We start from the raw sequence: 16,034 nt of genomic DNA, 5'->3' as shown, positions 1-16,034 counted from the left end.
TGACGTCGGTCATGCGCATTTGTACCCTGACGTCCTGACGTCAGTCAAATGCGCCCTGACCGACGTCAGCCTTATACTTTGATATTCGGGCCGACCGAGGACAGCGGACTACCCAAGTGTAAGGACTGCAGCAATGTGAGATGAAGAACATCTACAGACTCACAGATGTCAAAAGGATAAAAGCGCAAAATATGACCAGATTATGTGGGTTTATTAGAAGCCTGCTTACTGCAGAAGTTTGCTATGGGGATTAACAGCAAGTAGCAGATTTCAGGCAACTCATCTCTGGGAGGAAGTGATCCACTCAACTGCATTCGACGCTCAGTGTAGATCAGGTTTAAAAAAAGGAGTGCATGGATGCAGATATGTGTTCCGGCCTGCTGACAACATAACTTTATCCAGATTTGCAGGTCAATGGGACGAGTACCGCATTAACTGTTCCTGTGGGGTGCACATCAGGCACTTGCGGAGATCTCTGCAGAACGAAAGCAGTGATCACTAGTTTTCACCCAGTTTCCCTGGTTTTCAAAATGCGGGGATGGAAGGGAAACAAACGGTCAACTAAACATGGCAGGACTCAACAATTTCAGTGAAAGAAAACACCCTAAAAAGAGAAGTACATAAAATGCAGAATTATGCATCTGTTCTCCCGTGGTATAAAACATGCAAAAAGGAATTACTGTAAGTAAAGAAAGTACAATTGTGTACACTTACCATAAATGTAGATGTTAGAGTGTATTCACTGTTGCAGTCATCAAATTTGGGTTATCTGCTTGAAATAGCTCTCAGTTGGCCGGATTATCAAAGTCTTGGGTCCTGCGTCGGTTGCTGTCTCATCTTCCATGACATCAGGTAGTCAGGGGTATAAAGCATGCAGCAGACACCATTACATCAGTTTTTATTGCCCCAGATATCAGGTGCTCCCATAATGGGAAGCAATTATATAGAAGGTTACACCTCCAACAAAAAAGCAAATCCACCAAAAAGCTTTAAGCACAGTAAACAAGAATAGAGGTATAGTCAATAGAAGTCAAGAGGCTGGAGGGAGGGTAACCAAGACTTCAACAGTGAATACACTCGAACATCTACATTTATGATAAGTGTACACAACTGTACTATGTTCTTTGTGTTTCACTGTTGCAGTCATCACATTTGAGTAGATTCCCAAAGCTAAGGATGGGAGGAGGTAATTAGATAGTATTAGGACCAGCTATAAGGCCCTGCAAGACTGCAGTGGCAAAGCCAGCTCTGGATTTAGAAAAAATTGGCAAGTGGTAATTGCTTGGTGAAGGTATGTACAAAACTCCAGGTAGCAGCTTCTAAGATGGCCCTGATAGGGACACCACTGAGAAAGGCTGTAGAGGTAGATGCAGCCCTAGTTGAATGTGCTCTTATCCCCTGTGCGGTAGGTTTTCCATGGTGCTTATAGCAGAAATGAATGCAATGGCCTATCCACTTAGAAATGGTTTGCTCTGAAATGGCCTTCCCCTCTGCCCCTGCAGCAAATGACACCAGCAGCTGATCACATTTCCTGAAAGGCTTAGTCCTGTCCAAGTAAATAAGTTGTCTGTGCACATCCAATGAGTGAAGTATTCATTTCCCTTTATGTGGATTAGAAAAGGTTGGCAAATTAATGGACTGATTAAGGGCCACACTGGATACCACCTTGGGCATGAAGGAGGGATTGGTCCTGAGGGACACCCTGTCAGCATGAAAGATGATGAAAGACTCCACTGCCATGAGGGCCTGTAATTCAGACACCCTTCTTGCTGAAGTGATGGCTAGAAGGAAGGCTGTTTTCCAAGAAAGAAATTTCAACTCTGCATTTGCAGCTAGCTCAAAGGGAGGTAGAGTGAGCATTTCCAATACAAAGTTAAGGTCTCAGGCTGGAGTAGGGGCTCTCCTGGGTGGTCTTAAGTTTTCAGCCCCTCTGAGGAATTGCTTCAGTAGTGGATGAGAGAAGAGGGGAGGTTCTGTATTGTACTGAGCTGAAATGGCTGAGGCATGAATTTTGATGGAGGAAAAGGAAAGGCCCTTGTGAAGCATCTCAGTTAAGTATTGAAGAATATGGGGTAAACTGGGTGCTGCTGTGCCCATCCCCTGAGTTTGGCTCCAGGAACATAATCTTTTCTATTTTCACCTTAGGATTTTCTAGTACTGGGCCTCCTTGCCTCCAGAAGAACATCCATCACTTGCTTACTGAGGGATGGTAAGGGAGAGATCAGGTAATTAGCCAGGCTGCCAGGTTCAGGGTTTGAAGCTGTGGGTGCAGAATCTAGCCCTCCTGCTGGGACAGCAGGGCAGGAGTCTCAGGCAGGTGCCATGGTGGCAGCAGTGACACACTGAGCAAGAGGGGGTACCAGTGTTGGCATGGCCAGTCTGGTGCAATCAGTATTGTCCTTGGTTTGTCCTGTTTGATCTTTAGCAGTACCTTGGAGAGGAGAGGCAGAGGGGGAAAGGCATAAACGGATAGGTTTTTCCAGGTGAAGGACAGGGCATCCACTCTCCAAGCTTGTTTGCAGGGAGTCCTTGTGCAGAATTTGTCCAACTGGTAGTTCTGGGGGGAGGCAAACTGGTCCATCTCTGGGCTCCCCCATTTGTTTCTCAACATGAATATCTTTGGTTCCAGTTTCCACTTGTGTGGGGTCCATGAGATTTTTGCTTAGGTCGTCTGCCAGTGTATTTAGCCTTCCTGGCAGGAAATGAGCCTGTAGGTGCACTTGGTAGCTCAAGGCTGTGTTCCACAGAGCCATGGCGTGTCTGCAGAGAGGGTAGGAGTGTGTTCCCCCCTGCTTGTTTATGTACCACATAACAGTGGTGTTGTCCATCTTTACCAATAATTGTCCTGGAAGAATGTGGTCCTTGAAGGCTGTCAGAGCATTCTGTACAGCTAACATTTCTTTTTGACTGATATGCAGGTGCATTTGATTTGGGTTCCATTTGCCCTGAATGCACTGCCCTGCCAAGTGAGCCCCCCATGCATAATCTGATGCATCTGTTAGGGTTTGGGCGGCAGGGGGTGGAGTGAATGGCACTCCCTTGTTTTGGTGGCAGGCCTCTGCCCACCAAAGGAACTCTATCTGTAGACAAGGTATGAGAGAACTCATTGATTCTAGATCCTGAGAATGTTGACACCATAGGCTTTTTAGATATCATTGTAGTTTCCTTATATGCAGTCTTGCATATGGAATTAGTAGAATGCAAGAGTCCATGAACCCCAGGGCTTGCTGAATTTTCCTTGCAGATAGCTGGGTCTTTGTGGCCAGTAGTTTGAAGTAGACTGTCAAATGAGCTTGTTTCTCTGGAGTGAGGAGTGCATCTGGGAAGTTGTATTCAAGCTTGCTTCCAGGAATACCATTTGTTGGCAGGGTACAAGATGTGATTTCTTTTCGTTTATGGTGTATCCCAGAGATGTTAGCTATTTCTTTACAAATGCCAGATGATTTAATAGCATGTCCTGGCTTTCTGCCTGAATTAGACAATCGTCCAGGTACGGGTATATTTGAATATTTCTTTGCCTGCAAAATGCAATGACTGGAACTAAGCACTTTGTGAATACCCTGGGCGCAGTAGATAAGCCAAAGGGTAGTGCAGACAACTGATAGTGCATGTAGCCTGCTCTGAGGCGTAGGTTTCTTCTGCAAGATTCCCTTATTGGGATGTGCACGGTAGGCTTCCTTTAAATCCAGTGTTGCCAACCAGGCATCTTTGCCTAGCATGGGAGGCAGCTGATGAAGAGTTAGCATCTTGAATTTTGGGATTACCAAAAATGTGTTTAGGATAGACAGGTCCAGGATAGAATGCCAGGAATTGTCTTTTCTGGCTACTAGGAAAAGTCTAGAGTAGAAGCCTTGCCCCCATTCTTCTTCTGGGACAGGTTGAATAGCCCTGATGCTTAAAAGAGAGAGAATCTGCTTTTGAGCCACTGCCCACTGATTTGGAGGTAGGTCTGGCCAACCATTTGAGGCTGGTAAGGAGTGCAAGTAAAATCTGTATCCTTGGGAAACTATATTTAAAACCTATTTCTCCTGGGTAATGAGTTCCCATTTTTTGCATGCAGGGCAATCTTTCCCCCTAAAGGAACAGGTCAGTTGAGCAGGGCTTGGAAGATTTAATGTTAAGTCATTGAGACAGTTTACCATAGGGGGGAGTCTTACTACTCCCTGCTTTGGAAGTGGGAGCCGCCCACTGCTTAGGCCTGTGAGTACCTTGGGACTGAAGCCTGGGTGTTCTTGCTGGTTCTGGGTTTGGACTGAGGCGGCCTGGAAGAGGCATGAAAGGACCAATTCTTAGAGGGCCAATGCCTACTAAATTTGGGAGGCTGTACTTGCAGGAAATCTTTAACAGTTTGCATAAATTTAGCTTTTTTCCTCCATCTTTTTAAGTGCTACTTCTGCTTTGTTGCCAAACAGGTGGTCTTGGTTTAAGGGAGCATCCAGTAATTTAGCTTTAACATGATCTGGCAAAGACTGCTCCTTAAGCTAAGCATGCCTTCTAAGTACAGACCCAGTGACAGCAGCCCTGCAAGATGCCTCTAATGAATCAAAACCACACTGCAAAGCAGGTTTTCCAACCTGTTCAGCAGAATGCATTAAATCCTGCAAATCTTTATTTTCAGCACAGTCAGGAGTCAACATAATTTTCTGTTTAAGCAATCCAATAATATGCTGCTGATACTTTAACATATGAAACTAGCAGTTTAAGGCCCCAATGGCCAAATTTGCAGAAGTGTATACCTTCTTACCCCATCTATCCAGCATCCTGGAATCTCTATCAGAGGGGTAGGATTTTTGGTAGTAGTAGCCTTAATGCCCTTTGGTCCCTGAGAAATGGTCTCAGGATCTGCAGTAGGATTTTTAAAGAGGAACTTGAGAGTCAGGTACCATGTAACACCTATCAGGTTTTCTGGGAGCAGGAGGTAGAGAGTCAGGGGCCAGGCTTGATTCCGAGAAGGCATCCTCTACAATGTTCAGTACAACAGGGATAGCTAAAGGCCTGTGTTGAGGTAGGAGTAATAATTCCCTAAGCCTCTTTTTTGGAGTCAGAGTAATCCTGGCTTTCCCAGTGAAAATGCTCCCTAAGAGTATACAAGGTTTCACCAAAAGAAAAATCCTCAGCAGAGGGAATGGAGTCCTCTGGACAGTCCTCATAAGTAGATAAGTGCAAATTCTGGTCATCACAGAAAACAGAAATTTCAGAATCCTGATCAGAAGGAAAATCGGTCCTAGGTCTCAGAGAGGGAAGGGTGGCTTCCCCTGATTAGAGTAATAAGGTCTTCAGCCATTCTTATTTGTTTTTTAGGCACAGGGGCCCGACTATGCGGTCTGGGCATCGGATTTCTAGGCATGGATCGAGTTTTAGGCCTTGAAGAAGATGGCATCGGTTTAATATACAAGTCAGTAGGCCTGAATAAACTCTCAGAAGCCGGTGCCTGCACAGTGGCTCCGGACCCATCCAAGGTAGAGACATCTGCAGGTTCCACAGTCGAAGTATCTCACGGCACACCGGACTCCGAATGGGTCTCAGTAGAGGCCTGCAAATCTTAAGTAGCAGGTATCAGGGGCTGCGAAAATGCCTGAGTACTGGCGACTAACTTAAGAGAAGCATCGTCGGCAGCTTTGGACCTATGCGTTCTGTCTCTTGTCTTTATCTTTGCATTTTTTTGGAATGCCAGTAGTCGGGTGGCTTACTGAAGCCATTTCTGGATAATTAAACAGAGTACCAAAATATTTAGATGCATAAATGAACAGACGACGAATAGTACGAGGTTTGAATAAGGCACAAAATCGACAGCGAGGTACGTTGTGGTCTGGGCCTAAGCAAGGAATGCAGTACGAATGAAAATCTTTATGAGGTATTTGCTTACCACAAGAAATACAGTTGTTAACTTTTACTGACATCAGTTTAGAGCAAGAAAAAGGATCCCCAACGGGGTACTTTGCTCAGTTGAAGACTTCAGATCTGAAACTCGAAAACGAAAATTTCAGGAGTCGGCCAACCGGCACTTGCGAACTGCTTCTGCTTCGGGCACTGCACAGCAAGAAAGATTGATGTAATGGCGTCGGCTGCATGTTTTATACCCCTGACTACCTGACGTCATGTAAGATGACACAGCAACTGACGCAGGACCCAAGACTTTGATAATCAGGCCAACTGAGGGCTACTGCAAGCAGATAACCTAAATGTGATGACTGCAACAGTGTAACACTAAGAACATCCTAAACATGTTGACAATATCCTGACTGCTTATGCCTTAAACACTTACAACACATGACAAGAGGGGATGCAAACTATGCCCATCCCCTTTGCATAAATATTAAGGGGTTTACCTTACAGACAGAAGGTACAGGGTTTGACTCTCACATGGAGTAATTAGCTAGGCTTAAAATGGCCCACAAGGGCAGTTAGCATAGTACTAATCTATGTACCTGTGGTGTCCCCACTCTGGGCAAGTAATAAAGGAGCCTGAATCCTCACCACTGACCCTAGAGAGGAACGCTCATTTGGAATACAAATGGATGTACTCAGTATTTCAAAATGCAAACCTCTCTGCATCAAGCACGACTTCCCTTAAGAGCACATAGTAAACACAGTCAGCCCAGGGTCTGGGTGTCTCCGTCTATCTCCCTCCAAGTCCCCAGTAAGCCTCCCCACAGGTACATCTGTAGGGTTAAGGCCCTCAGCCAAATGTCCAAGCCAAGTCCTCCAGCACCCTCTATGTGAAACCAGGACTTAATGTCCCTGTCCCAAGTAATTGACACACACACTCCTAGACTTAATTTTCTCACACACACACACACACACACACACACACACACACACACACACACACAAGGGAAAAGCGAACAGATTATCCACTCTACCAACTTTGCCCAGACTATAAAATAGTTTCACTGCCACCAGTCAGTTACTATAAGCTCTTAAAAGGGTACTCAATTATACTGAGTGGAATTAACATTAATACAAATGGTAATGTTGACCAAACAGCAAGGGTTTCAGGAGTGGCCAGAGTTATCACCAAATAAATATGTGGAAATACTCTCGAAACTTAAATATTTTCTAAAAAAGGCCAGCCACAATAAGAGTTTAAATATACTTAAAACATAAAAATACAAAATATCTACTTAAAATAAACACCAGACTTTCACTCACAGGAAATATTAAGAACACTACTACTGGAAAATTTCATACAATAAAAAAGTACTTAGCTAGTCTATCTATTCCCAACTGACTAAAAAACACTTTCTATTTTCTGAATACAGAAAGGCAAGATAGGCGAGTGGTCCTTGTTGTCAGATCCAAGACAGAACACAGAATGCTACTGAGATTTCAGTCTCCTCTAATATTAAAAACATTATTTCTGTACAGAATGAAATCACATACATCTGGTTATCTGACCTCTGGTTACCGTGCAACCCCCACTGACAAAAGTGGTCAGGTTTAGCACCTATGTGTTACCATGCACACACAGCATTGCTCAGTTGTGGTGCAGCTGCTGGAAGTCTTAAAACCATTCCACTCTTCCCTACAGCAGCTACAACCTATTCTATATTACAGACATTGCATATATGGCTCACTTCAAAACTGTGGGATACCATCTTTATGACTTAGCCCATAAAGTAATTTAATTTCATGATTTTTTTCCCAAAGTCAGGTGGACTAACCTCTTCAGTTCTAGTATATGCTGTTACAATGTACACATTTAATTCAGTTGCAACACAAATTTATTTTCCTTCCAGCAGGGCACACCGTTGAGGTAGGTTAACACAAGCAAACCTCACAAACATTTTCAGCACAAGCATCTGTACAAATCATTTGCTATACCAATGACAATTTACAAAATTCCAGCTAGTTGTGCTGGCATATGTTACACATTCAATGCCTTACTTCTCCTTACATAGCTGGCAGTACCTCCCTATTGTCACAGTACCTATAAACGTAAATCATTTTTTCAGTACCCTCTTTGATAAAATTCATAGTCAATGGGGAATGGGAGACTACCACCGTACTTAACACAAAGCACAGAAATTACTCCTGGAAGGACCACCAGCCTTACAATGGATACAAACACTTACAATCTGGAAGATCCCCAGTTCATGACTGGCAAGTCTTTGAAAATGTGGACAGAAACTGGTGCACTTGGCAGAAACTCACTAAGGACATACATACTCAGCAAAAAAAAAAATCACCAAAGCTAAAGTAAAAACAGGAGAGCCAACCACCATTAAGGAAGCAACACTAAAGTACAGTTGTCTACACTTATCATAAATGTAGAGGTTCAAGTGTATTCACTGTTGCAGTCATATTTGGGTAATCTGCTGGCAGGTTGCCCTCAGTTGGCCTGAATAACAAAGTCTTGGGTCCTGCGTCGGTTGCTGTCTCCTCTTCCATGATATCAGGTAGTCAGGGGGTATAAAACATGCAGCCGACGCAATATTATTCAGTTTTTCTTGCCCCAGATGTCAAGTGCCTCCCAAATGGGGAGCAAAAAAAAAAAAAATATATATATATATATATATATATATATATATATATATATATATAAACAGGAATATATGTACATGCACTTTTAGCAACATAAACTTTACCTTCATCTAACAGCAAATACACCACAAAGGCTTTACTATATAGTGAAGGAAAGAAAAGGTATAGAAAAGGGGGATGGCGGGTGGGTAACCCGGACTGCAACAGTGAATACACTAACATCTACATTTATGGTAAGTGAACACAACTGTACTATGTTCGTGTTTCACTGTTGCAGTCATTGCATTTGGGTAGAATCCCAAAGCTATGGATGGGAGGATGGAGCTAAACAGCATTAGGAGTGGCTAGAAGGCCCTGCAGAACTACAGTGGCAAAGCCTGCCCAGGATTTGGAGAAGAGAGGCGAATGATAATGCTTTGTGAAGGCATGAACAGAGCTCCAAGCAGCAGCTTCTAGAATGTCTTTGGTTGGAACCCCCCTGAGAAAAGCTGCTGAGGTAGAGGCAGCCCTGGCGGAATGAGATCTGATCCCCTTGGGCACAGGTTTACCATGGTGCAGGTAGCAGAAACTAATGCAGTGGCTTATCCACTTCGAAATAGTCTGCTTTGATATAGCCTTCCCCTCTGACCCTGCAGCACATGCTACCAGTAGTTGCTCATACTTTGTTAGAGATTAGGTCCTGTTCTAGTAGAATCTTAATGGTCTGTGTACGTCCAATGAATGCAGAATCTGCTCCCCCTTGTTCTGCAGATTTGTGTAAAAAGTTGGCAGGTGAATTATCTGGTTAAGAGCCACACTGGATGCCACATCTTAGGCATAAAAGAAGGATTGGTCCTGAGGGACACCCTGTCCGGGTAAAATGTAATAAAAGGCTCCATAGCCGTGAGAGCCTGTAGTTCTGAAACCCTTCTTGCTGAAGTGACTGCCAAGAGAAAAGCTGTTTTCCAAGACAGAAATTTTATATCCGCAGTAGCTGCTAGTTCAAAAGGAGGCAGAGTGAGTTTTTCCAGCACAAAATTGAGGTCTCATGTAGGAGTTGGTTATCTTCTGGGAGGCCTTAAATTTTTGGCCCCTCTAAGATAATGTTTAAGCAGAGGATGAGAAAAGAGGGGAGGGCTCTGTGTTGTAATGAGCAGAGATGGCAGAGGCATGGATTTTTATTGAAGAAAAAGATAGGCCCTTGTCAAGCATCTCAGTCAAATATTGTAAAATCTGAGGAATACTGGGCTTTGCTGTGCCTGTTCCTTGTGCTTGGTTCCAAGCACAGAATCTCTTCCATTTATCAGCATAAGATTTTCTAGTACTAGCCCTTCTGGCTTCCAAAATTACATCCATCACAAATTTAATGAGAGGTGTTGTTTGAATAATTAAATGATCAGCCATGCTGCAAGGTTCAGAGCCGAGTCCGCAGAATTTGATTGTTCTGTTGAGACAGTAGATGAGGTATTTGAGGCAAGTACCAAGGGGAAAGTTGAGACATTCCTTAGAAGTGGGTACCAGTGTTGTTGATGCCAGTCCGGAGCAACTAGGATCATTTTTGGTTTTTCCTGTCTGACTTTTAGTAAGACCTTGGAGAGAAGAGACAGAGGGGGGAAAGGCATAGACTGAAAGGTTTTTCCAACTGAAGGAAAGGATAAGGTATCCACTTTCCATGCTTTTTTGTGATGAATTCCTGTGCAGAATTTGTCCAGCTGATAACTTTGGGGAGAGGCAAATAGATCTATGTCTGGGCTCCCCCATTTCCATGTTAACATGCTGAAGATTTGTGGATCCAGTTTCCATTCGTGTGGGTCCATAAGATTTCTGCTTAGGTCGTCTGCCAGAGTATTTTGTTTTCCTGGCAGGAATTGAGCTTGAAGATGCATTTGGTAAGTCAAAATTGTGTTCCACAATGCCATGGCTAGTCTGCAAAGGGGGTAGGAATGTGTACCCCCCTGCTTATGTACCACATAACCGTGGTGTTGTCCTTTATCAGTAGTTGTCCTGGATGAAGTAAGTTCTTGAAGGTTGTCAGAGCATTCTGAACAGCTAGCATCTCTTCCTGGTTGATATGCAGATGCATTTCTTTTTGGCTCCATTTGCCCTGAATGCATCTCCCCGCCAGGTGGGCCCCCCAAGCATAGTCTGATGCGTCTGTAGTTAGGGTTTGGGTGGCAGGGGGTAGAGTGGAGGAGTGTCCATTGTTTTGGCGACATGTCTCCGCCCACCAAAGAAACTCCTGTTGTAGGCAGGGAATGAGAGGAATCATTGTTTCCAGACTGTAACAATGTTGGCTCCATAAAATTTTTAGGTACCATTGATGTTTAATCATATGCAGTCTTGCATATGGAATTAGTAGAATGCAGGATGCCATGAACCCCAAAGCCTGCAGAATTTGTCTTGCAGATATAACTGGGTTTTTGTTGCCATTTGTTTGAAGTATATTGTCAGTTGCCTTTGTTTGTCTGGCGTAAGGTAAGCCATCTGGGTAGTTGTAATCAAGCTTGCAGCCAGGAATGTAATTACTTGAGAGGGTACCAGTTGGGATTTCTTTTCGTTTATTGCATACCATAGGCATGTTAGAAGCCTTTTTACAAATGCCAGATGTTGAAGAGTGTCCTTGTCCACTGCTTGAATGAGACAGTCATACAGATAAGGATAAATTTGTATGCCTCTGTCTGCAGAATGCAATTAGTGGTGCCAGGCACTTTGTAAAGACAAAGGGCAGTGCAGAGAATTGGTAATGCAAAAAACCTGTCTTGAAGCGGAGGTATCTTCTGCACGATTCCCTTATTCGGATATGCAGGTATGCCTCTTAAGTCTAGAGTCACTAACCAAGCGTTTCTGCCCAGCACAGGCAGTAGCTGTTGTAAAGTCAGCATTTTGAATTTTGGAATGTCCAGGAACATGTTCAAAATCGATAAATCCAGTAGTGGATGCCAAGAATCGTCTTTTCTGGGTACCAGGAAAAGTCTTGAATAAAAACCTTGTCCTTTTTCCTTTTCTGGTACTGGTTGTATAGCCCTCATATCCACGGGGGACATAACTTGTTTCACTGATTTTGTGGCAGATTTGGCCATCCATCTAGAATTGGCAAAGTATGGAAATGTAATCTGTACCCCTGGAATACTATGTTCAATACCCACTTGTCCTGGGTAATTAACTGCTAATTTTGAGCATGAAGTGCTAGTCCCCCCCCCCAAGGGGGCTGCCAAAAGATAAGTGCTTGGTGATGGTAGAGGAAAGTCATTGAGACTGCTTACTGTAGGGTTGTAATTTGTTTCCTCCAGATTTGGAGGTGGAGGCACCCCATTGCTTTGACCTGTAAGAACCCTGTGAGATTGGTATCTGGAGCCTTTTGAGCACCTGGATTTGCCCTGAGTGGCTCTACTGAACACAAAAAAGGACCAATTTTTAGTAGGCCAGTGCCTACTGAACCTGGGTGGCTGCACTTGCAAGAAATCTTTTACAGTTTGCATAGATTTAGCTTTGCCTTCCATTTTCTTAAAAACCTCTTCTGCCTTATTACAAGAGTGTCATGCTGTAAGGGGGCATCCAACAATTTAGCTTTAACATGATCAGCCAGATTATGCTCCTTGAGCCAGGCATGCCTTCTAATCACAGATCCAGTAACTGCAGCCCTGCAAGTGGCCTCCAGAGAATCAGAACCACATTGCAAAGTATGTTTTCCAACCTGTTCTGCTGAATGCAATAATTCTTGTAACTCTATTTTCCACACAATCCAAAATCAACATCATTTTCTGTTTCAGTAGGCCCATAACATGCTGTTGATATTTAAGCATATGAAACTGGCAGTTTAAGGCTCTGATTACCAAGGTAGCAGATGTATAAACATTCATTCCCCATCTATCCAGTGCCCTGGAATCTCTATCCGGGGGGGTAGGATTTTTGGCTGTAGAGGCTTAACACCCTTGGGACCCTGTGAAATAGTCTTCGGGTCAGCAGCAGGATTTTTGAATACAAATTTGTGGTAGTCAGGAACCCTGTAATATCTGTCTGGCTTACTAGGAGCCGGAGGTAGGGAATCAGGAGCCATGCTTGATTCCGAAAACACATCAACAATGTCTAATACAGAAGGTATAGCCAAAGGCCTATGCTGTGGAAGAAGGAAATCCCTAAGCCTCTTTTTTGATTCAGTGAAGTCCTGACTCTCCCAGTGAAAATGTTCCCCTAAAGTATGCAAAGTTTCTCTAAAAGAATAATCCTCAGGTGGAGATGCAAATGGGACGGATTCTTCTGCATCTGAATCCTCATACGGTGGAATGGAAAATTCCTGATCAGAAAAGGAATCAGAAGAAATGGAAACCTGATCTGAAGATTCATAATTAGTGCCTTGCCTAGGCCTCTTAGCAGGGGGGGTGGGGGGTGGGAACCCCTGATCAAGGTAATTAAGTCCTCAGCCATTTTGATCATCTGTTTTTTAGGCATAGGGGCCTGAGCACGTGGCTCATGCATCGGTTTTTTAGACATAGAAGATGCTTTTGACCTTGTTTATGAGACTGGCGTCTGTTTTATATAAAAATGTTGAGGCCTGAAAACACCCTCAGAAGCCGGTGCCTGCTCAGGGGCTCCAGACCCATCCAAGGGAGAGATAGCCGCGGGTTCAATACTCTTGAGAATCTCGCGGCATACCGGACTCCAAATGGGTCTTGGTAGAGGCCTGCAACTTAAAGTAGCGGGTATCAGGGGCTGCAAAAGCACCTGAGTACTGGCGAAACGGCGAGTGGCTTGGGAGAAGCTTAGTCATCGGTTTTGGACCTCAACGGTCTGTCTCTGTCTTTTTCTTTGCATTTTTGTGAACTCAGATAGTCGGATTGCTAACAGACGACATTTCAGGATAATTAAATCTTGATGCAAAACTATACAGACACTTAATGGTGCGTTGGTTAAATCTAGTACAAAACTGACAGCAAGGCACATTATGATCTGGGCCTAGGCAAGGAATACAGCATCAATGAAAATCCTTATGAGGTATTTGCTTCCCACAAGTAATGCAATTATTAACTTTTACTGACATCGGTAAGGAGAAAGAAAAAGTTTCCCCAACGGGGTACTTAGCTTTAGTTTGAAGACTTCAGTTCTGAAACTTGAAAGCGAAAATTTCAGGAGTCGGCCGACCGGCACTTGCGAACTGCTTCTGCTTCGGGCACCGCGTGGCAAGAAAGACTGAACAAAAATGGCGTCTGCTGCATGTTTTATACCCCTGACAACCTGACGTCATGGAAGAGGAGACAGCAACCGATGCAGGACCCAAGATTTTGTTATTCAGGCCGACAGAGCAACCTGCCAGCAGATTACCCAAATGTAATGACTGCAACAGTGAAACACGAAGGACATCCAGTGTACCAATGTGCCTTTAAAGTATAATTATAGCTACAATTACTGGTTAAACCACAGAACAGAAAACATTGAAACACACTAACCTCTGAATGTAAGGATAGTAAGAGGCCTTTCTTTTTAAGTCAGGTATGAAAAAGTTACATGCAAGACAAAACATGTAACATTGCAAGTGGCTCCACAATGAAACAAATGCTCAGCTCATACATTTGTATAGTAATGCAGTGTACAGCACAACTTAGTTTACTTTAGTAAATGTAAACATGCTTATAACTTACTGTCAGAGCTTGAATGGCTTCCCATTCTTGAGGAGACTGGATCTTATGTGCCAGGAGTCTGGTGCCATGTTGTGGGCTAAAGTGCAAATAAAAAAATATGAGGTTATTAAAAAGCAATAATAAGTCTAGTATGCCGAAGTCTTTGAGACCAACCAACAATAACATATGTGACTAATTTCGTTTTCTATCAAGTTATGACTTTAAACAAAAACATTTGCCTCTTCTGAAGCAACCAGAAACTTTGATGGTATCATAAAATGCTCCTTCATTAAGACTTCATACGTGGCGGTGCTGCAGTAGCGTTGTCGCCTCACAGTAAGACGCTGTCCAGTTCGATTCTCAGCTAGAGCATCAAGGTTGGCAACTCTGCACGTAAAAATCAACTGCCAATCATTAGCGGACCGGAGTTCCGCTGTGGCGACCCCTAACCGGGAAAAGCCGAAAGACACAACTTTAAAATAAAAACAAGTAAAAGCTATGAGCTTTTTTATACACTTAAATAGGCTCAGTAGGAACTACCGCCCATTTTCAACGACCGCAAAGAACCATTGGATGATTCAAATGGTCAAACACATAGGCTGCAAGTAGAGAATGCGACAGTCAAACCAAGAAAGAATGCAGGACTCATTAGCAGCTTGTAGTCATAAACCTATGAGCTACACTGCCAGGTCAGTGAAAAAAATATGTCTGGAGGCTTCCAAGATGGTTGCTCACTTACCTCAAAAGTGATTAGAGCTCTCCCAGTGTGAAGGATGAAACTCAGAAAACAAATATCCAATAAAATTTAAGTTACTACAAAAAGCAGTAACGTGGATAAAGGCAAGTCAAGGTAAAACCAAGCAACCAGTAAATAAAATGGCAAGACTAACTGACACGGCTAAAAACAAAGCTTTAATAAAAGGTAAGCGCTTTCACACCAGATGGTGCTTCAGACCATAAAATACAAAAAAATCACATCAAAGCATTTACAGCAAGTAATGAGTCAATAAATCACATGACTTAAGTTTCAGTTTTTAAGGCTCATCATTTAGACCGGATTGCTTATCGGCTTGCATAGTAATAATCAACTTCATCTCAGCATATTCATTCAGTGTGTCATTTACAGGATCACCCCCCTCTCAAATTTTTAAAAATAAGATGCAATACCATACAATGAAACAAATGTGAACTGCCAAAATGTTTAACATGATTTGCTACAGCGTTAGTTGCTTTATTCTTGCGTACATCATATAAGTGTTCTAAAATGCACTCTTTAAAGACAGATTTGTCTTTCCTATACAAAAACATGAACAAACACTACAAAAGGCCAAATAAACTAAATCAGTGCTATTGCAATTAGCATACAGCTTCGGTGTTGAACACCTGTATCAGGATGAACAAAATGCTTTACAGAAGAAATGTGTTTACAAGCACTACAGGAATGGCAGGGATAGGTCCCTAAACATTCAGATAACTTAGTAGGGGTCTTCTTACAATTATAACAAAGTTGTTCTTTTAGCTATTTGTTCTTGAAACAAAACTTTGGTTGAACAACAACCCATTTGATTGTTTCATCTGCCATTAAAATAGGCCAATTCTTCCTAATCAATTTACAAGCCAGTGTTATGTCACTAGAATAATTGATAGGAATTCTATTAACACTCGTTTCTATGACAAAATCACATGTAGGTGCATTATTACAATCAGTTTTTGAGGAAAAATACAGTTGCCCTGCCATTTCTCTCATGATAAACATCTTTAATGGTTTCACTATCATTAGCAGAATAACCTCTACTGACAAACGCATCAAATAACCACTGTAATTCTTGCTATAAATGATAATCATTATTAAGCCTAGAAGTTCTCATGCATTGACCCTTAAGCACATTTTTATAAATTTAACCAGGGTACACAGTGGAACAATACAACAGACTCTTCTTTTTTACAAGATTTCTA

General features: G+C 42.9%; 1 protein-coding gene across 1 annotated transcript in view; it reads right to left on the bottom strand.

The window, feature by feature from the left end:
* GGA1 (golgi associated, gamma adaptin ear containing, ARF binding protein 1) overlaps positions 1 to 16,034 on the bottom strand; it is a gene marked incomplete in the record, with an annotated part of 1,948,856 nt that overhangs the window by 1,715,008 nt on the left and 217,814 nt on the right. The window contains 1 exon segment of the mRNA XM_044067846.1: positions 14,100 to 14,175. Coding sequence (XP_043923781.1) covers positions 14,100 to 14,175 — 76 coding nt within the window.

This window comes from Protopterus annectens, chromosome 1.part0, assembly GCF_019279795.1.
Source record: "Protopterus annectens isolate FY-2018-M chromosome 1.part0, PAN1.0, whole genome shotgun sequence".
In the NCBI taxonomy this organism is placed as follows: domain Eukaryota; kingdom Metazoa; phylum Chordata; order Ceratodontiformes; family Protopteridae; genus Protopterus; species Protopterus annectens.
This window is presented reverse-complemented; position numbering and strand designations above follow the sequence as displayed.